Source organism: Penicillium hispanicum (genome assembly GCF_028827665.1).
Source record: "Penicillium hispanicum strain IBT 35686 chromosome Unknown utg000001l_segment0_segment0, whole genome shotgun sequence".
Lineage (NCBI taxonomy): Eukaryota > Fungi > Ascomycota > Eurotiomycetes > Eurotiales > Aspergillaceae > Penicillium > Penicillium hispanicum.
Genome location: NW_026623193.1, coordinates 3,755,202 through 3,776,939, shown reverse-complemented (window position 1 = coordinate 3,776,939; position 21,738 = coordinate 3,755,202). Strand labels below are relative to the sequence as shown.

The 21,738-nt window shown below is 53.2% G+C and overlaps 8 protein-coding genes across 8 annotated transcripts; 4 read left to right on the top strand and 4 right to left on the bottom strand.

Moving 5' to 3' along the window:
- Positions 1-715: 715 nt before the first annotated feature.
- Positions 716-1,617, bottom strand: N7459_001421 (peroxiredoxin; the record flags this gene model as incomplete). The annotated part of the gene is made up of 3 exons (XM_056940606.1): positions 716-1,153; positions 1,216-1,397; positions 1,452-1,617. The coding sequence occupies 3 exons, from the start codon at positions 1,615-1,617 to the stop codon at positions 716-718; spliced, it is 786 nt and encodes a 261-aa protein (XP_056804886.1).
- Positions 1,618-2,118: 501 nt separating this feature from the next.
- On the bottom strand, positions 2,119-3,288 carry N7459_001420 (putative LaeA-like methyltransferase; the record flags this gene model as incomplete). Its single annotated transcript, XM_056940605.1, has 4 exons — positions 2,119-2,543; positions 2,616-2,884; positions 2,972-3,082; positions 3,224-3,288. The coding sequence occupies 4 exons, from the start codon at positions 3,286-3,288 to the stop codon at positions 2,119-2,121; spliced, it is 870 nt and encodes a 289-aa protein (XP_056804885.1).
- A 971-nt stretch (positions 3,289-4,259) lies between these two features.
- On the bottom strand, positions 4,260-7,517 carry N7459_001419 (glutamine amidotransferase subunit DUG2; the record flags this gene model as incomplete). The annotated part of the gene is made up of 6 exons (XM_056940604.1): positions 4,260-5,977; positions 6,033-6,219; positions 6,274-6,822; positions 6,876-7,007; positions 7,069-7,194; positions 7,293-7,517. 6 exons carry the CDS (start codon positions 7,515-7,517, stop codon positions 4,260-4,262), a joined length of 2,937 nt encoding a protein of 978 aa, XP_056804884.1.
- A 2,019-nt stretch (positions 7,518-9,536) lies between these two features.
- Positions 9,537-10,996, top strand: N7459_001418 (uncharacterized protein; the record flags this gene model as incomplete). Its single annotated transcript, XM_056940603.1, has 2 exons — positions 9,537-9,596; positions 9,665-10,996. 2 exons carry the CDS (start codon positions 9,537-9,539, stop codon positions 10,994-10,996), a joined length of 1,392 nt encoding a protein of 463 aa, XP_056804883.1.
- A 1,983-nt stretch (positions 10,997-12,979) lies between these two features.
- Positions 12,980-13,355, top strand: N7459_001417 (putative salicylate hydroxylase; the record flags this gene model as incomplete). Its single annotated transcript, XM_056940602.1, has 2 exons — positions 12,980-13,056; positions 13,130-13,355. 2 exons carry the CDS (start codon positions 12,980-12,982, stop codon positions 13,353-13,355), a joined length of 303 nt encoding a protein of 100 aa, XP_056804882.1.
- Positions 13,356-14,041: 686 nt separating this feature from the next.
- On the bottom strand, positions 14,042-15,895 carry N7459_001416 (argininosuccinate synthase; the record flags this gene model as incomplete). Its single annotated transcript, XM_056940601.1, has 10 exons — positions 14,042-14,329; positions 14,385-14,460; positions 14,514-14,593; positions 14,646-15,134; positions 15,197-15,249; positions 15,312-15,455; positions 15,514-15,534; positions 15,597-15,638; positions 15,700-15,742; positions 15,881-15,895. The coding sequence occupies 10 exons, from the start codon at positions 15,893-15,895 to the stop codon at positions 14,042-14,044; spliced, it is 1,251 nt and encodes a 416-aa protein (XP_056804881.1).
- Positions 15,896-18,171: 2,276 nt separating this feature from the next.
- N7459_001415 (uncharacterized protein) lies at positions 18,172-20,058 on the top strand (the record flags this gene model as incomplete). Its single annotated transcript, XM_056940600.1, has 1 exon — positions 18,172-20,058. The coding sequence occupies one exon, from the start codon at positions 18,172-18,174 to the stop codon at positions 20,056-20,058; it is 1,887 nt and encodes a 628-aa protein (XP_056804880.1).
- A 522-nt stretch (positions 20,059-20,580) lies between these two features.
- On the top strand, positions 20,581-21,729 carry N7459_001414 (Protein MAM3; the record flags this gene model as incomplete). The annotated part of the gene is made up of 1 exon (XM_056940599.1): positions 20,581-21,729. The coding sequence occupies one exon, from the start codon at positions 20,581-20,583 to the stop codon at positions 21,727-21,729; it is 1,149 nt and encodes a 382-aa protein (XP_056804879.1).
- Positions 21,730-21,738: the final 9 nt, after the last annotated feature.

Below are 21,738 nucleotides of genomic sequence, written 5' to 3'. Positions count from 1 at the left end.
GACACACGCCTTGTGCGACTCGCGGGCACGACACGATGGTGTTGATCGGACTAGATTGGAATTGTCACGTCGCACGTCGCTCTCCCAAGGGATCAAGATCAAGATTAAGATAGTGATCGAAGCGATCGCATCGCGAGGGGGACAGGGCTGGTCCACGTGCCATTTTTCAACGCCGATTCTTGTTCGGCGGAATGGATCGTCGGAGCATGGCCCAGGCACATGGACGCGAGGTCCACGGCGCTTTAGGCTGAGCTCGCTTGCATGAGTGATGAGCAGGATCGCCCGCCGCCACGAGTGGGATCCCGGCGCGTTCTCGCATCTTCGAGTGGTCGTTGCTGGAAACTATGAACGACGATCCGCGCCCCGGACTATCACTTCCCCATCAGGTCTTGTCAGGGGTTGCAACGATGGCAAAGTACACCACTGAGACACGATCAGGTAGCCGAGGTTCACCCGGTTCTATACTCCTTCTGGCATGAAAACCGGAATGTGGGTTGCGTTGTCCTCACAGACAGGGTGTGAGAGCCGGGGAAATTGACAGGTGAAAGAGGAAGAATTAGGTATATTTCCCACTATTCCGTTGCTGTACCAAGAGTGAAAGACACCACACCACTCAGGGATGTACTAATACTAGAAGCTGATGAGCCTCTTGGAATGCAAAGAGGTGAAACGGTCGAAGTAAAAGTACACAGGCCCTCGCTCTCTATCTGAGCGCTTAGAACTTGGTGTAGCGAAGATAAGGCTTCACCTCCCGAACCTCACCAAACTTCTTCTTCGCGTCAGGGGTCGAGACCGACGGAGGCACGATGACATCATCTCCCACTTGCCAGTCGATCGGGGTCGTGACGCCCTTCTTGTCGCCGGTTTGCAGAGAGTCGATGACACGGAGCACCTCGGCGGAGTTTCGGCCCGTCGAGGCCGGGTACATCATCGTCAAGCGAATCTTTTTGCTCGGGTCGATAATGAAGACGGAACGGATGGTGAAAGCAATGCCCTTCTGGTCGATGTTGTCCAGATCCTGCTGGTCGATCATGTCGTACAGAAAAGCGACTTTGCGGTCTGCATCGGCGATGATGGGGAACTGAACGTCCGTCGAGGCAACTTCGTTGATGTCCTTGATCCACTCGCCGTGGGAGCCGATGTCGTTGGCACTCTATCGCAGAGACAGATAACCCATTAGCGCTGAAAACTCCATCCGAGAAATACAGAACAAACCAGTCCAATCATCTTGACCCCGCGCTTCTCGAACTCATTCTTCAACTTGGCAAACGCGCCCAGCTCGGTCGTGCAGACGGGGGTGAAATCGGCCGGGTGAGAGAAGAGGATGGTCCAGCTGTCGCCGATGAACTCGTGGAAGTCAATTTCGCCCTTGGTGGTCAGCGCCTTGAAGTTCGGGGCTAGAGAGAAGGATTAGCATCTCAAAACAAACGCGGGGTTTATCTAGAGCATACCGGTTGCGCCTAGACGCAGGCGCGGCTGTTCCTGAGCGGGCGCGGCAAAGAAGCGGCGGAAGGTTGGTTGAGCCCGGGGCAGCTGGGCGGAGAGACGGGCCCATGGCGCAGCCCGGGGAGCAGCTTTGAAAGCACGGAAAGCCATTGGGGTCATTGTGGCAGCCATTTTGAAGAGGTTGGAAGCTGAAGCTGGTTCTGCTGTAGTTGCAGTTGCTTCCCGGTTCCATCGGTCCACGGCTTCTGCGTCATCGCGGGGCTTATCTCAGCAACCAAGCGGGCTGCGTCGAGGCCGAATGCGGTAACCTAGCTTCCAGTAAACTGGGAGTCTGCTATTTATCTCGGACATGGACTATGGATCCACTCTAGGGGTATAGTTGTATTTTGCTCAGTGGTAGAACATGCGCCAGGCATGCCTTAACAGTTGAAGACCAAGACCAAGACCAAGTCTCTTGGTCTTTGCGGTTAGTCCTGCAGTCTAGTTGTAAGATAGCCCCTTCAGTATACAGTATCAATATCTTTAGTCTATTGGCATATCTTTTTCTCTCTGTCCTCTCGGTACATCTAGTTTTCTCTAATTGGCTAATGATTGAAACGGGGAAATCTTTTGGATGTACAACCGCAAAAGCAACCCATGTTTGAACGATCATCAAACGACTAACCCATCAGATCAGTCGCATTTCTGTCCAGCGACGACATTGTAATTCACCAATGGCAGAGCATGCTCGCAATGTTTATCAAACTCTGCAATTAGCACTTCAACCTTGCGCTTCGCTTCTTGCTCGTCCGTAGCCTCCCCCAGAGCAACCATAGACGGGGGAACAAGAGCACGCATCACGGCAGCCACCCACTTCCGAGCAACGGGGCGTAAATTTTCTTTTCCAATTGTCGTGTAGATCTGGCAAGACACGTTCTGAAATCGAGCGGCAGAAATCTCGTCGTAGACTCGCTGCGGCGCGAATGGACAGAGACCGAGCTTCTGCATTGCATCGCTAACCACGGCTCGCATCTTGGTAATTGCAGGCAGCTCTGGTGTCTGATCGGTGCAAAAGGCCGTAGTGTCAAGTTCCTCCCATTGGATATAACCACCGGGTTCTATACAAGGCAAGATCAGTATCTGGTAATCGGGATGAGAATCACAGCTCGGCTTCTTCCCAGTTGACCTACTTAGCAAGTCCCATGCGTTGTTGACGACAGTCGCATAGTCTTCCTTGGGCAGGCCAGCCGTCAACAGTCGAATATGCACCAAATCGTATCGACCATAGTGCTCTGATGGATATGGATGTAAGGTATCATGGACACTTAACTGTATTGTTCCCTTCCCCAGGCCTGGGATGACATGCCCAGCTGGATATTGGGCAGACGAGACATCGAAGCCATGGAGATACAGTGGTGATGTGTCGGACAGGGCTTTCGCGACATCCTGGAGCCAAATGCTAGCGCGCTCATTAGTCTCTTCACGAACAGATTAGACCTTCGATTGGTGAGCTTGGGGGAGGGACGATAGATGCAAACCAACCTACCCTGTTCCAGTACCGATATCCGCAACTGCGTGAATGCTGTCCTTAAGGATCGAGGGGTGAATCAATTCGTTGTTTGAGAGGGCGACAAAAAAAGGGTGTTGTCTGTTAAGTCTGGAGCCCAAACAGCTGTTAGCAAGAGACCCAATGCCCATGTGAGAACGGCCGCGATCCGAATAGACACATCCCAGAGTCGGGACGCCTGCATGTTCCGCATGAGGGCACAGAGAAAAGTGCCGAGTAAAACTGACGTACCGTTCGGTTTCTACCTCACCTCGACCGAAGAGATAGATGTCGTGTTCTGGTGAATGGCTGCTCATATTGGCGGACACCAGCAGTTTCTGAGAAAGTCAAGAGACAGATGAGAACAAACTGTGGTAGGGAAGCCTGGGAGGGGTGCAAAGACCGGGTGGTTTTGTTCCAGGGAAATACTTATGCTTCCATTCGCACTCTCAACGTACCCTCCCAGGACAAGCTGGGAGTGACTGGCATCTCTTGTAGCTCGCTGGAGTGGGACAGGATGGCTTAGGAAGCCCCAATTAGCAACGAGACTGAAAACCTCCCATTATGTAGCAACAGACTCGTCCATATATTAGTTGTCTTCCTTGTGCTACACTATTGAGCACGAGTTGTCAAGAGCACGCTGAAGCAGATAGGCGTTTCTTTATTCACACTACGGAGCTTTCTTCAACGTCACAGCATATGGATATTTAGCATTTAGCTGTGCTGAGCATTCGTCATTACCTCTAGTTCACTGCCTCCAGCGACGAGAACCGCATAAGGTCTCGAACAAAGCTCCGAAAATCAGCGTAGACAAAAATACATAAAACGAGGACTAGAGGAGAAATAGATGACTGGGCCAAAAGAAGAATGATACACACATCTTTTATCGGGTTGATCCTGCCGGTGATCATGCAGGGAGCCGGTATGACTCCTGTGGAGAAGGAGCATTGCCCGTCGGGATATTTCTTATTAAATCGTCCGTTGTTATAAGCATGAGGTAGCATCCTTGCATTACCTATTCGTTACGAGCGTACGGCACATATGCTTATGTAGGTATTTCAGCTATCCCCTCGAGGGAGCCGTGTACATCTACCTCTCTAGAATGGGCGACGGTTGCCTGCGCTAAACGGGATGGAGAGCCTAGTTGACGTGCAGAGACCTATTTTGACTTGACATGGAATTCGACATGGAATTCGGAAGAGATGCATTCTATGCCGACGCAAGTATACTTAAAAATAGTTTACATCTTGGGAATGGCCAATGTGGTAAAATACCAAACGCCCTAATTCTATGTTTTGTCCACCAGGTGTGCAAACACATATCGGAAAATTTCCCGGCTCTTGTACAGGTTTTCCACCCGAAGCCTTTCATTGTCCAAATGCGCATTGTCACTGGCCTGCCCACATGGCAAGTTAGCTGCAGGGGCCGAAAACTCCTTCTCCAGGAAGCGAATCGTAGGGATAGACCCGCCCTCGCGGATAAAGATGGGTTTCACCACGACAGGTGGGGTCGATGGATGAGCAGATCCAGCCTCTGGACCCGGAGTCTCGGATTGAGCAGCTGGCTTGGATCGAACAGGTAGCGAGGCTGGCTTATGGGACGGTGTTGCGGCAGCCCGGGTGAGTGTAGAGGACGTTGGGACAGTGGCAGTTGGCTGTGAGGACCTCTCTCGCGCAGCGCTCTTGCCGGCTGAAGACGTGGTCGTCGAGGTAATCACGCGGTCCACATGCGATGCAAGGCTATCTGATGAATCTTTGCGGAGCATAGATGGAACGGATCCAGCGGGCGGTTTAGCTGTCGCATTGGCCCGTGCATTGGTGGCTGGGGGCGTAGAAGGATACTGGCGTTTCGAGGTCTGCTGGTCTGGAGTCCATGCTGCTGCGATCGCCTCGGAAAGCGTTGCGAAGATTTCATTGTCCGGATCACCGAGCCATGCATCAGACTTGCCGGTTATCTCGACGGTAAGATCGTTCTGCGACTCGAGCAAGGCAAACTGCTCTTGGGCGAAAGCAGTCAAGTCCGCAGCAACGTCATCGGCCTGCTGGTCAGGAACAATACGAATCGAAAGGCTCGCCTTCGCCCGCCGCGCGATTGTGGTTGTTCCGCTTTTGCTGCCGGGTACCTCCATCGAATGGACCGTCAGTGACGGCTCACGCCAGCGATACATCAGGGATTTGATCAAAGCCTGACTGTCGGGGATTTCAGGGTGTTGCGGAAGCAAGACATCAGAAATAGCCTCGAAACGCTTTTGTTCGGCATCTGTCAGAGGTCGGACAGGGTCATGGAATCCGGGAAGATTGATCTGGCCCTTCCGTCCGACCAATGTGGACAGAAGGATAGAGAGATCCTTGACTGGTTCATCCAACAGCGCACTACCATCGATACCGCTATGAAGATCGGGATGGTCGCTTGTCACTACCAGATTTGCGTGCACCACGCCTCGGAGTCCGTAAGTTAAGCAGGGGTTGTAGTCATCCAGCCAATAACTGTTAGCTAACAGAATCCAATCCACCGGTCCAATTTGAGCTTTGTGCTCTCGAACTGTTTGGTGGAATCCCTGAGACCCGGACTCTTCTTCGCCCTCAATGAGGAAGATGACATTGCAGCGGAGTGACTTGGTCCGCGCGAGATCAGCTGCAGCATACAAAGAGGCAAGGATAGGACCCTTGTTATCAGAGACGCCACGGCCATAGAGAAACCCGTTAATCGAAGTGAGTTGATAAGGGTCTGATCTCCATTTGGGCCGATTGGTGTCAGCGCCCACAACGTCGTAATGACCGTAGAATAGAATGGTCTTATCCACCTTTTCCGCTGACGTGGCATTGAACCGCGCAAAAACAATGGGATTTGTGTCTTCGCCTGTGGTCAAAAGCTTTGTCTTGGCGCCAAGGTAGTTGCAATGCCTGCGCAGAAAAGCAGCTCCCTGGTTGCATTCCCCAGAAAACTTTGGGCTTGCTGAAACGGTCTTGAATGAAACGAGCTTCGAAAGACTGTTGACCATTTCATCTATTGAACAATAAATCAGCAAGGTGACATTCTCCGAGTGCTAATGAGTACGTACCGTTGCTGATGGGGGGCAATTCTTCCTGAGTGAGGAAGAATTCCGTCAAATCCCAGATACCAACGGAGTTGTCGTTTCCACCCGTGGCATATATATGTCGATCTTTCACCCGTCCGGATGCGGAAGCAAGCATGGTACCTTCGTGGGCAGTCCAGCTACCAACCTCTTCGAACCGGGAGTTGAATTTCTAGGCGGGTTAGCGATGGAAAGCACGAATTCCCATCTTTAGAGCTCGTCATACCTTGACTACTCCTGTTGAGTCGCCGCAGATCGCAACGCCCTGGATCACGTGGACGGCCCATAGGTCACCGGTATGCCGAACGATTCTTTTAACCAGTTGTTGAGAGTCGAGGTTCCAGATGTTGAGAGCCCCTCCTGCCAGACCGCAGTAGAGTAATGATCCTTCTACGGCGATCGAAAGCACAGGGTCTCCATTCTGCAACTTTGCAATCTGGGTCGGCGCCGCGCCGGGTTCCTGTCCCAGGCGCCACAGCTTCACCACGCCATCTCCAGCGCCGGTCAACAGGGCCTCCTCGGATGGTGCAGACTCAATCAGGCCCTTTACAAGGAGCATGGAGTAGACATAGCCGTGATGCGCAAAGAGCTTGTGATGATCCCGCTTGAAGGTCAATACGCGACCCCCCTCTGAGATCGAGTGGGCGCCATCTGACGGCCGCGGGGCACGAGTACCGTCGGGACCTCGCGAGTCGAAAAAGCGATGCGTTCGCTTGGAGGGGTGGGTGGCCGACGATTGATTCAGAGTCGAGCCCTCCTCGGAAAGATCGCACCACTGAAACGGTCAATACTTGATAGCGGAGTATGCAGCACAGAGGATCAAATTACCTGGATGCTGGTGTTTTGCGCGCCACAGTAAATCGTCTGGTTGGCTGCCGAGTAAACCAGGGTAAAAATATCACCCACATCATGATGAGAGTAGATGGAGTAGAGTCGCTCAAAAGTCTTGGTCGACCACACCTACGCAGGTGTATTAGCTCTGTTTGGGATGCTCGTGCTTGGAGAAAGCAAGAAAACTCACATTGATGACGGAGTCCCCTCCAGTAGAGAAGAGAAGATTGCCATCATCGGATAAATAGAGGGCTAGCACACTTTCTTTGTGGGCATGAGCCGATAGCACGAGATCGTAAGTCTCGAGAGACCAAGCCTGGGCGATTGAGTCAGACACCATTCAAATCCCACATTGAAGCACCCAACATGTTTCAATGCACAGAACCAGAGATGAAATGACTGCAAGTGACTTACTACAATGTCTCCACCTTGCAGGCCGGCGAACACGCATTCCTCGTCAATGACCAAGGCTAAGACGGAACGACTAGCCAGCACGCGGTGGCCGATGCCGCAGTCACTATGGGCATGCGCGCCGCTCGCATCGTCGGTGACATGCGCGACCAGCGATCGAGCGTCGGATCCCCAAATCTTTGACTGGTCTTCCAGCTCGGAGGCGCTTCCCGAATCCACTGCGTCCATCATGGGTACACGGATTAGCCAAAAAGGACTTTTGCCAGCGGAAAACGTCGCGTGGAGGCCAGATCTCTCCGCGCTCGATGATTGGATCAGCGGTCCCCCCCCAAACAATCTTGTCCTATCCAGGTCGGGGTTTTCTTTTCACTCCCACACCATCTTCAGGGAAACCGGAGGTGTTGAGGAGCCAAAAAGTCAAGGGGGACAGGAATGAATGAATCATCGGGGCGGTGCGGGAGCAGAAAAGGAAAACCCCCAACATTGCACCATCGACGGGGCATTCGACTCACCATCCCTCGCATGCTTTTTGCGATTCCAGCAACAGACGGGCCTAAGGGAGGATCCGGTCAGCCATAGTCCTGCCATCCCGGTCTGGGTGATCTGATCGGCTTTCTACAATTCGCGAGGGATCAATTGCATACGGTCGCGTGCCGCCGGCCACCCGGTCGCTGCTGGAGGATGAGGATCGGATCGGATCGACGCCAAAGGGAATGAGACAACTCACTTGGGCTCCCATGATAAACGTGCTAACGGCAGCCGCGATGACGAGCTCCCGACGACGGCCATTTCTGGCGATACAATGAGTCAAATGAAGTCTCGCAAAGACCAAGGCGTGGCAGGATGAGCTAAAGGAATATTGATAGCCACACCGATCGTGATCAGCATGAGCCTGACACTGGAACAGATAAGGGGAATGGCTTCACCCAAAACCTCTTGAGTGCGTTTTCCCCCTAATCGATTTCATCTGACTACGGTTTTTCGGCAAATCCTGCAGGTGCTCCTTCTACGCCCGCCGGGGGCACTTAGTAACTATTGAATTGGGGAACGCTGGAAGGTTGAAAGTCGTACAGAGATCGCGCCATGCGGCGTCATCGTCTTCAATGCAATTTCATTCTGATTGCCAATACGGTCGGAAACCACGGAAGCATTCATGATTCCCTGGCTATCTGCAGTGCCAAGTACGCCCGATAAGTTGGATATACATACATATGTACATACATCCAGTCTGGGGGGGCACCATATTCTAGAGGACTGTATGTATTGTTATTACCACGGTATGACCGCGCAAGTCACCAGACACCGCCACTGTGGCTGATGCACCAGCCACAGTGGCGGTAAAACTCTCTCAGCCAATCAGGGCACGTGAGTCACCGCTTCTTTGCTGTTTCCCGTTTTGGTTGGCACTTGGCCCTGTTGGGTAAGTGTCTGGGTACTTGCTCCCCCCAGGTAAGTACTGCGGACGCGGGAAGTACTGAGTACCCCGAGGCCGCAGAAAGCCCCGAACGCAAGAAGCGCCCGTCTCTGGGAACGTGCAACATGATTACTCCTTTTGCTATCACCGATAGGATGATAATAATAATATGTGATATCTCACGGACTTGCCGCCCCGAAAATTCTCTGCTGCGGAGCAATCATAGAGCGACAACAAACCGCCTTGCCCCCTTCCCCCACCGGCCTTTGCGCCCAACAGCTCGCGTGAATGCGAAAGCTTCCCATTCAAGTGGCGCCGAGTCTTGATTCGCTTCTGCCTGTGCATCGCTGGCAACCCAACCGCTCTGCCCTATACAACCCCTGCAGCTGCGGTTCGCTGCTCTGCCCAACTCCGCTGCAGTCCGCTGCGCGCTGATGCCATCGTCTCCCAGCCTCCCTGGTTTTCTCGCATCACTTCTTCCCTATCATAAGAGCTACGTCTGTCCGATCGGACTTGGCCGCCGATCGCTTTCACTTTCTGGGGTTGCCTCTTCAAAGAAAGACCTCCGATTAATCATCTTGGGCATTTGACGTTGCTTCCTAAAAAACCTTCCTATATTTTTCTTGCTTTTTGCCCTTTTTCCTAGCCCTCTACTATATTCTCATACTTCCAGGGATTCTGGAACCCGTTGCGGTCCAATATTTATATCCTGCCTGTCACGCAACCCTGGATAGAATCACTAGCGCTCTCCACACCGCTCCTCGCTCCCCGTCAATCTGGACTTCCATGAGTGATCTTCAACGGCCGGCAGTCGCCTACGACTATCCTAAGTGATGGCACCGCTCGGCCAGACCATCGCTGTGATTGACAGGTCTGGCAAGGTCGTGAGCACGGTAAGCCAGGCCCGATGCAAATCGTTCGTCGAATAAGAGAGCAAAGAACCCATCCTGACTCCGTCCAGAGCAAGCAACTGTTTGGCGTCTTCAACCAAGCAAAAGCCGCCTATCGCGAGCGCAAACAACAGTTCAATTCCGAACGCAATGCCAAGATTGCAGAGCAGCAAGCGCTTCAGGCATTGGCCACCTACCAGATCGATGACTCTCCGTCGGTAGCACCGTCACGACGAAGTCACGGCACCAGGTCACGGCATCATGCTAGTCGCAGTCAGCATGACGGTCACCGCCATCGTCCCTCGTCTCGCTATGAGCATGATTTACAATCTGCTGCTCCATCACGTTATGCGCCATCGGAAGGTATTTCCCGTCGGCACACTCACCACGATGTGACCGTTCGCGAACCTGTTCGACCGACAAGTGCTCGCTCCAAATCGGATCCTCACATTGATATGGATCTGGCCTACGGCGATGCTCATCCAACCTCCCTGTTGATGTATACCCCCCCAGAACCAAACGGTGATGATCAGAAACAACTCGATGGTCTTGTCAACAAGGCTCAGTGGCTTCTGGAAGAAGCCCACTGCGTCCAGCACAGTGCAACCGCCACCATCTCCCACCTTCAAAAGAACCCAGATGCCATGGCCGCGGTTGCCCTCACCCTCGCGGAAATCAGCAATCTAGCTACCAAAATGGGACCCGCCGCGCTGAGCGCGTTCAAATCCGCCGCACCCACAGTATTTGCGCTCCTCTCCAGTCCCCAGTTCCTCATTGCCGCCGGTGTCGGTCTCGGCGTCACAGTTGTCATGTTTGGTGGTTACAAGATCATCAAAAAGATCCAGTCAGGCAATGCCACCGAAGACCAGCCGCCCGAGGTCGAAGAGATGGACGACATGATGGAGCTCAACGTGGAATCCTTGAGCCGCGTGGAGATGTGGAGACGCGGAGTTGCCGACGTGGAGGCCGTGAGCGCGGGCACCTCGGTGGACGGCGAGTTCATTACTCCCAAGGCAGCTGCCATGTCCGGGATCGACATTAGCACGGCTCGCATGGAACGGGACCCGCGTTTCAAATTTGACGAGGATGCCTCCGTGGCCTCGTCTCGTCGCTCGCGCCGGTCCCGTGCGTCTCGGACGCACTCCCAGCCTCCGACGAGTCGTCGTACGAAGAAGGAATCTCAGTCTACGGCCAAGGGTCCTTCCGGATTCTTTACAAGGACTTTCAAGGAACCTTCCAAGGCACCGAGCAGAGCACCCAGCAGGGCACCGAGCAGGGCACCAAGTCGGGCCCCAAGCAGAGCCCCTTCTAAGGCTGGCACTGTTGTGTCAGAGACGGAAAAGCGGCCTAAGGATAAAAAGAAGAAGGGCCCAAGCCGATTGCGTCTCATGTTCACCCCATAAACAATCGACTGATAGCTTCGTTTTTCTTCGGAGACTTCCCGACGCGAACCCTCAGACTGCCGCTCGGCTTTACACGGTATACGAGAGCTGGTCTGCAGTCTGCCAGCTCCTCTCTGTACATTTTCTCAGCACACGACAAACCCTCGGATACATACTACCCAGCTGTTATAACAACCGAGCATTTCCTCTTCAATAATTCTACTATTTGCGAGGCCCCATTTCACCAGCTGCGTTTTGTCGTACGTTCACAGTTGATTCGATGCAAGCATGTTTTGGCGTCATTTAGCATGTTCGGTCCCTCATCGCCATGAATGGAGTCTGGTGGATAGCTTGTCACTTTCTAGATTTAAAAAAGTCTTCTATTCTTCAATTGTCTTTTTTCCTGCTTCACGTAGTTTCGTGAATACAGATACACTCGTGTAAAGTCAGCTCAAGGACTGTGAGGAGTGAGGAAGCACTCTTAATTGCCCCTGAGAATACCAAAACCCCCTTCTACTTGATATCTACCAATATCTCTACAAGGTAGCTACACGGTCCTGACTTTGAAGTATGCACGGATTTCAAGTATTGCCTCCGCAATTCCTTTATAAGTAGGATCATGATTTTCTCACCATTTAGAACCTCGTGTATCCAAATTGAAATCGCATTGAGCTATTCCACCCAAGTATTGATCAAACTTTACTAGTTCTATTGTTTCACCAGCCTATACGCGGCATTGTCATTCCCTGCCATTCGCCTTAGGAGCATTGATCCTTGCTGCCTCCTGGATGAGAAATCAGTATGATTAAACCGTGTAATGGAAGACGGCGCTTGAACAGAAAGACCTCTAGCGCTTCATCTACGACATGACGATCCCGCGGCACACCTGGGTCGGGAAATGTATAGGCCATTCGCCACCACGAGCGAAAAGTCTCCACTCCAGGGGGCATGGCAGCGGAAGTTCCTGAAGAACGCCGTTTCAAGGCACGTTCATTCATCACTGTTGCACCCCTCTTTGGGACTTCAAGATTGAGAAAGAAGGCCTTGAGTGAGCAAGGCAATGCGATCCCCGCGAATACACTTGACTTCACGATAGTGTTCCCGCTGCCCACTACGCTTCACCTTCTCTAGCGATGGTCCAGAGGGGCTGGTCGTCGGGATATCGTCCCGTATACGGCTCAGAGATGGACCCAACGCCCGGTCAAGTCGACTCGAGTGTCGTATCACTCCTGTTGACGGTGAAATCTGTGCCGCTGTCGAAAGGAAGGCCGGAAAGCTCTCTGCAAGACTTGTCTCCATTATGACGGTGGATGTCAATTGCGTATGAGCACGTACTGAGAATCTGTGACGTGCCGGTGGGTCCGTAAATTAGACATGTCGCAGAGACTAGAGGGCGGGCATTGAGGGTGGAGTTTCTGCATCGTGTTGCACGTTCTCGTAGTACCCAATTGATACCTTTTCACACAGGCCGCGATGTAGTAATTACAGGCCGGGTCCGGTACCACCTGAATAACCAATCACCTGCCGATATCAGACCAGGGAAGGGTGGAACTGCTCGAAGCCGGGACCTGTAAGGCATGTATATTCGTAGACGTCTGACAGCTTGGCCGTTGATGCATCCGACGGTAGAGTTGTCCGTGGTGACATTGTGATCGGTGCGGATGGTATCAAGTCCACTATTCGCGGACATCTGCTGGAAGACTGGTCAGTCTAAGCCGTCGCGACTGATCATGCGGCATACCGAATCATGCTGCCCCGCAGTGTGATGGAGAAGGACCCTGAATGGAAGGCGTTCATTGACGAACCGTAGGCGACTCGTTGGCTGGGGCCTACGCGACACATTGTTTCGTTCCCTGTGCGCAATGACGAACTTCACAACGTGGTCTTGCTGCACCGGGACCGACAAGAAGTTGAAGAGTCATGGACAACCAAGGGTTCGAAGCAGGCGATGATGGACAACTATCAAGGTTGGGATGCCATGAAAGTTGATCGATCTCGTGGACGATGAAGGAGTCTTGGAATGGAAGCTGTGCCTGCACCACCTCTCAAGACCTGGATCCGAGGCTCGGTGGCTCTAATTGGTGAGTGCACGTCACCCCATGCTGTATGTCTGACTTGATACTTCCTCAGCCGTTCAACGCTAATCGATCACAGGCCATATATTGTCCAAGGTACAGTGCAGGCAGTCGAGGATGCGGCGGCATTGGTTGTTCTCTTGTCAACTATCTCAACTCGGCGTGAGATCCCACAGGGTCTCCAAGCCTACCAGATATCTCGCAAGCAGCGTGCAGATACCGTGCAGCAGTCTGGTTCAGAGAACCGTATAGCGCTACACTTGGCAGACGGAGCAGAGCAGATTACTATGATGAGCAGTTCCTAGCATCTGCTAGCGGGTCAAACCGGGACATGGTCGGGTTGTAAGACGCAGAAAGTTCTATGGGGTTAGGACGTTGAAAAGGCAGCCTCGGTCGCTTGGAATGGTACGCCTTTATGTCCCTCAATTGTCTTTCCAACGCTAGTGTGGCTTTCACGGAAACAAGGACAGCAGCAATACTAAATGCTATCCTGTAAGTGTCGTATGATATGTGAGTAAAAAGAGGCTGTATTTGAACGGTCTTATTTGTCGAGTCCCATGTGTGCAACTTTGAAGGCACCGATTTTCATGCAAAGACGGCCTTTGCCAAAGCTTTGTAACCAGTCAGACCGCAAATTCTCCAAGATGTGACAACACAGAAATCAGATCAAGCACCACGCTCCCTGGGTAGGCCTAGGCATATAGCGAGAAATGGGCTAGCCCGCGTTGGAGTACAAGTGTTTCTCTTCTGCAAGCAGGCCAGGTCTATGAAGGACGTGGAAAGATCATAGTGCTATTCCCGCTATCGCAACTTTTTTTATTTCATTATACAAGCATTCAAATCGGGAGAACATTCCAATGTACATCAGGCATGAGAGAAATCGAAGATGATAGGGGGCCCGGAAATGAGTTAGATGAAACCAGCGATGCTCAACATATAGTTCCATATCTCTTCCAGGCTAATGGGCAAACACTTGATTCTCGGAGAAGATTCACAGCTTCTCGCCGGCATCGGCCTTCATCTGGCCGTACTTCTTCAGGCGAATTGCAGAGACGGTGATGAAACCAGTGGTCTCGGCAGGGGAGAAGTCACCAATCTCGTCCATGCTGGACTCAGACATGTCATACAGCTTCTCGGTCTCGGAAGAACGGCCCAGGACAGAAACACTGCCCTTGTAAGCGCGGCAGCGGACCTGGCCGTTGACGGACTTCTGGGAAGCAGTGATGGAAGACTCCAGGAACTCACGCTCGGGAGAGAAGTACATGCCGTTGTAAAGGAGCTGCAAGTTTGTTAGCTGGAAGGCCTGTATTGACCAAAAGAATAACAGGACTGACCTTGGAGTAGTTGAAGGTGACAAACTGGTCACGCAGGGCACGAACCTCACGGTCCATCACAAGACCCTCGAGGTCACTTGTGACAAGTCAGTAAATTGCATAATAGCACGAAGTCTTCTGAAAACTTACATGTGAGCAGCGCGCAGGCAAGTGAGACCCGGGGTCTCGTAGCAGCCACGAGACTTGATACCGATAAAGCGGTTTTCAACCTGAGTAGAAGTCAGCACTGTGCTGCCAGTGAAAAACTGATGGAATACTGACAATGTCAATGCGACCAACACCGTTGCGGCGGGCAATGGCGTTAGCAGTCAGGAAAACATCAACGGAGTCGGTGACAGCCTTCTTCTGACCATTCTCGGTGTACTCAAGCTTAATTGGAACACCCTTCTCGAAGTGCACGGTGAAGTCCTCGGGCTGGTCAGGGGCAGCCAGAGGGTCCTGGGTCAACTTCCACATGTCGGTGGGAGGAGTGGTGTCAGGATCCTCTAGGATACCGGCCTCGTAGGAGCAGTGGGCCAGGTTCTCGTCCATGGACCAAGGCTTAGACTTGGTCGAAGTAACGGGAATGCCCTTTTCGGCGGCGTAGGCAAGGAGATCGTTGCGGCCGGCGAAACGCTCGTAGAAGACAGGGTCGCGCCACGGGGCGATAACCTTGATGTTGGGCTGCAGGGCGTAGAATGCAAGCTCAAAGCGAACCTGGTCGTTGCCCTTGCCGGTGCAACCGTGGGAAACGGCGAAGCAGCCCTCGCGCTAATCGATGATGCCGTGGTCAATAGCCATTCAAAGAAAATCGGATATAATGCACAACATACCTGGGCGACGGCAATCTGGGCGCGAGCGATCACGGGACGAGCGAGAGAAGTACCTGGGCAACTCATCAGCAAAAGATCGGCTAGGGAGTGGCTGGAACCGGGATTCTCAACGTACCGAGCAGGTAGACATTCTCGTAAACAGCGTTGCAAGCGATGGCGGGGAAGCAGAGCTCCTCAATGAACTCACGGCGGATATCGACAATCTCACACTTGAGGGCACCGACCTTCAGGGCCTTCTCGCGCGCAGCCTCGAAGTCCTCTGTGGGAAGCATTTAGTGACGAAGCGCAGCGCGATCCGAGTTTGACTCTAATCATACCTTCCTGGCCAACATCGGCCACTGTGAACTGGGTTAGTCTTTGGTCTGGCATTTGATCCCGCTTATTGCCTTATGCGACTTACTGAAGCACACCACCTCATAGCCCTCCTCGATAAGGTACTTCACTAGATTCGGGGATCAGCAAGGTCATTGTGAGACGCGCCGAGCGGGAGGAGGATCTCGTACGGATGCAGCTGGTGTCAAGGCCACCGGAGTAGGCCAAACAAACCTGTCAGGGAATGGGTCAGTCGGGTCGGAAGGGCAAGGCGAGCAATTGGGGTATGGATTGTGGAAAGTGGGAGGGAGTGGCGGTCTGGGGTAAATCTGGAAGTCACAGCGACAACAGACTCAATTGCAGGGTGCATACCTTTCCCTTGGCCATTTTGAATGAGTGTATGGATTGGAGCAGGATCGGAGAACTGGAGGTTGGTATGGATTGAAGAAGGGCGACAGATTGAGTCACCCGGGAAAAAAGGCGGTTTTTTGGTGCGGCCCGGGGGGAGTCACACGTCTTGGCGCCGACACCGGCTGATAAGCCCTGATAAGGTCGATCTCACACACTCCGTTGGCAAACTTGAATCTGGCCTGAGGTTTTGTTTTGTCCGATCGCCTGACGATAGCTTGCATATCAGTGCGAGTCGATCCCCGAGATTAAGTGGCATTGCAACAGAACCGGGCTCGCACGTTTTCAATTTGAAGAGCAATTGCTGTTGATCTGCATTCTTCTTTCCCAGCTGTTTGCTACTATATCATCGGTAACTCCCCGTTGACATCCCATTGCGGTTGGAAAGAGAATCACTCGAGCCCCAATTATTAGATAGTAAGGTAAACACGCCGCCATCATGCAGAGACAAATTCCGTCATAGCCCCCTGCTGTTTGTCTTGTTTGCATCAGTCTCGTGTTTTTGCGCCACGAGATCGATGTATGACAACCGAGGTTGCGAGCCATTGAAATGATTCTCTTTTGTTTTGTTGTTTTTTTGATCATCCCAGTCAAGTGAATAATCTCGTCTTTATGTAGAGAGGCTTTTGGTCCCAGGGTGTCTTATCCGTCATTTTCCTGTATGGATATATATTTCAGGTTGCTGTTCATGATGTCCTCTGGGGGCTTGTGCAAAATCATCCTGTAATCGCAATAATTGCGCCCCCCCCCCCCCCCCCCATTCCTAAATTACGAGTGGCATAATTGAAATACCTCACTATCTAGATACGATCATCACCATCATGAACCTCCCAGGGGAGTGTGGAATTTCTCCTCAGGTAGCTTCCGGTCACAGTTGCGGACGTCATGAAGGCCATGAAGGACAATACAATCAACTGATGCAAACCCTTGAGCCTTCGGCTCATCTGCGAAGCCGGGCCAAGAAATGCTGACATGGAAAATGTTTTCCATTCTTCAAACATGACACCAAGACGGCCTGGGTGATGAAGGATCGGATGGACAGCGTGGAGGCGAAAGGCCCTGTAAAATTCAACAGCAAGAGCCCACATGGAACTGTTCGCAAGGATACCTTGGGTGAAATCTGCTGCTTGACTATGTGGGGCGGATTGGTGACCCTGGCACTGGGAGACTGGCATCAAGGAAGAAAACCTGGGGGTTCACAGGGCCTCCCTCATTTACCTATATGTAGGCTGTTGGGACCACAATTTCGAAAAGTGTACCTCCTACTGGCAGAAAATTGAGATGTTGTTAGTGTATCCGGCCAAGAAGGCTGCCCCGGCATCTGGTGACAGTCATTTCTGCATGCCGTTTCCACCACGGCAGGGTCCACACGGCCCGCAAAGCTTAAACCTCCATATCATCCAAATCCATCAGACCGCACCAGGTCTCAAGAGCTGGCCCTGCCTATAGAAAGGATGAAATTGTGGCTGTCTACCTGCTAGGCATTTCTTACATGCGTATATGGAAGCACTACACCCAAGAAGAGGCAAAATGAATGAGTTCACTCACCTCTATAGCTTCTACCACAAGAATAGGCATTGCAGATCACTTTAGGTGTTGAGTGCTGCCTGTAGGGGGTCGCTGCCTCAAGAAGAGGCCTCGTGGATGCATTCCTCGTGTGAAAATATTCACTCAGGCCGTCAACGTATTCACTCAAGATGTGAATGTATTCACTTATCCCGTGGATGAATTCACTCAGCTCGTGAACTGTTGTGAAAATGTGTTAGGCAACGCTGAGATGTAGGCATCTCTCTCAGGCATCTCTCACCTGTCGCATTCACTGTGGCATTCACTCACCCAGCACCTTCTCTCACGGCTATAAATTCCACCTCTCACTCCACCACTTCTCCTCTTCTTCTTCTCTTTCCTCCCCACCGCAGAACGAAGTTCCCCCGGCGCCACCACACCGAGAAACCCGTTCTGCACACACCTTCAAGCATCTCGTCACCATGGTCTTCTTCGAGGCCATGTGTGAAGCCATTTGCTTCGTCCTGGCCTGTATGCTGGTTGGAGCCCTCATCTCGCGGCCCACCAGTACGACAGATCCTTCCCAGGACCCCCAGCCCCAGGGAGACCGCTCTCAGAGGTCAGTATCCTTTTAGTCCCATAGTATTGGAGCCAAGCTAACAGTTTGCAGCGATGAAAAATTGCCGGAAGAGGCACTACCTTCCTTGACCACGCCCCCTCCTCCTCCTCTTGCGCAGACTGCTGCCAAGATGGAGCGAGCACCCTCCAAATCCTCACGGAATTGGAAATATGACGCCGAGCTGCTGAACGCCAACTCCGAAATTCGCCGCCTGGAATTGTCGAACCGTACCCTGTCCGACAAGCTCCGCCAAGCCCAGAGCGCGAACCAGCAGCCTCGGATCATGAACCGATTCTACAACGACTTCGAGGACCTTGTGATCGACATGCCTGTGGAGGAGCAACAGCTTCTCCTCCGCAAGCACCGAGAGTCTGTCAATTTTGCGCTCTCGCATCATCGCACGGCCCTCGAAAGGGAGAAGGAGGCCGCTGTCTGTGCAGCCCTGCACGACGCGGGAATCAAGCATACGGAGTCCCTCGATGCCTGGAAGCAATACGCCGAGGCCCAGCACACCGAGGCTATTGCCGCCTTCCAGCGCCAAGCCGACGCCCAGCGCGAAGAGGCTGTGGCTGCTGTCAGGCTCGAGGCTGAGACCCGCCATGCAGAGGCCATCGCTGCTGTAGAGCACGAGGCCAAGACCAAGTACGAGGGGGTCATCAAGCAGGACCGAGCAGATCTCTGCGTTCGCTTCCGCCGCAAAGCCAACAAGATGCGACGAGCGCAAGCCGCGGCGCAGAGACTAGCGTCGGTCACCGAGCCAATCGCCACCGAGCCAATCGATGCCATGGATATCGACACTGTTGACGACCAGCGTGCCATGGAACAGAAGGATGCGGACCACCAACGATCCTTGCAAGATATGGCCGCGCATTACCAGCAAGCCATCGCCAACATGGACGCCAGGTACCAACAGTGTCTTGCCGAGGCCAAGCTGCAGCAGACTACACCACAGCAGACTGAGCAGCTCCAAAAGGCCGAGACGACAATCCGCACTCTTCGCCAGAGAATCGATGAGACTTCTGCCTCGCAGGAGTATCAGAGAACCCGGCATGAAGAGTATCGTCAAAGCGCCGAGACAATCAAGGCCAACCATGTGCAGGCCCTCAGCGAGATCCGACAGCTCAAGCGTGAGCGCACCCAGTACGAGGAGAGAATTGCCAGCCTGGAACGCGCACTGGCGGACCAGAAGGACAGCTTAGATGCAGCTCTCTCCCACGGCCAGGTGCAGTCGACCGAGCATGAGGAGGCCCTTGCGAGAACCGACGAGCTCCGCCAATCGCTCGAGCGTACCGTGGCAGGTATCGAGGGAATGTGCAGTGGAGTGGAGGCACACCTTCAATCCCAGGGACGAGAGATCGCCGCCTGTCACCCGCCTGAGCAAAGCGAGTCGGCTTCGGCGTCAAGGGCTGAGGGAGCGATTGGACGGCTCGAGAACGTCCTGAATGCCCTGGGGACGCACTATCTTCAGCTGTTGCAAGACAGACAGGAGACGCCCCAGGACCAGGACAAGAAGGTAGTGGAAGAGGAGGAAAAGGGTACGCAGGAGGGCTGCTGCGGTTGCCAGAATCACGTCGACCCTCAGGAGTTGGAACTCGCCATTCAGATCCAGATGTTCGCATCTGTGGCTGAACTCAAGGAGAAAGTGACTTCGGTGTCGCAGGCAGCCCTCGCAGACAGAGCAGATGCAAAGGAACAGCGCCGGTACCACATGTGCAGGCTGGAGGAGTACAGCGAGCTCGCCGACCGGATGGCCGACGATCTTGAAGCCGTCCGGGAGCGACTCTACTGCTTCCTCGCCGATCAACTCTCGACTGCCGCCGAGCTCGACGAGTTTGAGGCCATCGTGGACGACGTCATGTCCGTTTGCAAAGCGAGTCGACAAGCGTGTGAACAAATGATCGACGATCTGGAGCCCTTCAGAAAGGAGTTCGGCCGCAACCCCAGCGGAACTTCCCTCCAGGCCGACGACATTGACCAGCTTCAAGTCGACCTACAGAACCTGCTCTTGATGGTGTAGGAGGTTGTGCTGTGTGGAGTGTGGAGTGGAGGATTGTGGAGTTGGAGAGAGAACGACCAAAAGAGACGACCCGAACGACAATTACCGATGACGGACAGCCAATGAGCCTGGCCTGTCAGGTGTCGAGGACCTTTCCCTGCCGGTGACGACGTCGCGCCGTGATTCGCTGCTGCCGCGCCCTTCAATGCCGCCGCCCGCTCGAAACCCAATTCAATCGACCCCGTCTCGATCTCGCTTTCGCATCATTACGCCCGCAAAGACCCGCCTGTCTGGCCTGCGGTGTTTTTCTTTTGTCCTTTCGTTCTCTTGTCTCTCTCCTCTCTGCCTTGCTCACTCCCGCCAAACTCCCACCCGCCTCCTGCGTCTCCTGCACTTTCTGCTTCCCTGACCTCCCTCTTCTCCCTCTTCCGAGCATCTCCCGTGCCACCGGGCTTACATCACAGCCATGTCCCAGCTGTGATCCTCCGTCCCGCACCCCCCTCTTGTGCTGCTCCTTCTTGTGGTGGAAAAACCTGCGTGGTGATGAACTCGCCTTCGACAAATCCTCTTTTTGCTGCCCGGCCTGCCGTGCTCGGTCTGGCCAAGCTTGTCTTTCTCACCTTTTGTCACCTTCCCCTCACAACAGCCGCGCCCGTGCTTTCGAGCTACCTTTTCTCTACTCTCGATCCCGATCCTCCGAAAGAGCCCAGTGATCCGAGTTTATGGCTGTATCTGGGAATCTCAGCGGCCCTCGTCCTGAGTGGCGGGGCCTTTGCAGGTCTTACAATTGCATTAATGGGACAGGACGAAGTGTATCTCCAAGTGATCCAGACCTCCGGCGAAGTTTCTGAAAAGAAAAATGCCGCGAGCGTGCTCAGTCTTCTTCAGCGCGGGAAACACTGGGTGCTTGTCACCCTCCTGCTCAGCAACGTGATCACGAATGAGACCTTACCTATCGTCCTTGATCGGACCCTCGGCGGTGGATGGCCGGCGGTCCTGGGGAGTACAGCTCTGATCGTCATCTTCGGCGAGATAGTTCCCCAATCAATCTGCGTCCGTTACGGACTGCCCATCGGAGCTTGGATGGCACCCTGTGTGCTGATCTTGATGTACATCATGTCACCGGTCGCCTGGCCAATTGCCAAGTTGCTTGACAAGCTCCTTGGCGAGGATCACGGCACAATCTACAAGAAAGCCGGATTGAAGACTCTCGTTACTTTACACAAGACCCTTGGCGAAGCTGGCGAACAGCTCAACTCCGACGAAGTCACCATCATCAGCGCTGTACTCGATCTGAAAGAAAAATCAGTTGGCACTATCATGACACCCATGGAAGATGTTTTTACCATGTCTGCCGATACTGTCCTGGATGAGCGCACCATGGACCTCATCCTCTCTCAGGGATATTCTCGTATCCCCATCCACGCCCCTGACAACCCCGTGAACTTTGTTGGCATGCTTCTTGTGAAGATGCTCATTACCTACGATCCAGAAGATTGCAAACGCGTCTGTGATTTTGCGCTGGCTACACTTCCGGAAACACGACCCGAAACCAGCTGCCTGGACATCGTGAATTTTTTCCAGGAAGGCAAGTCACACATGGTGCTTGTCTCCGAATATCCAAGTGAAGATCAAGGTGCCCTCGGCGTTGTCACTCTCGAAGATGTCATTGAAGAATTGATTGGAGAGTAAGTTTGTTCC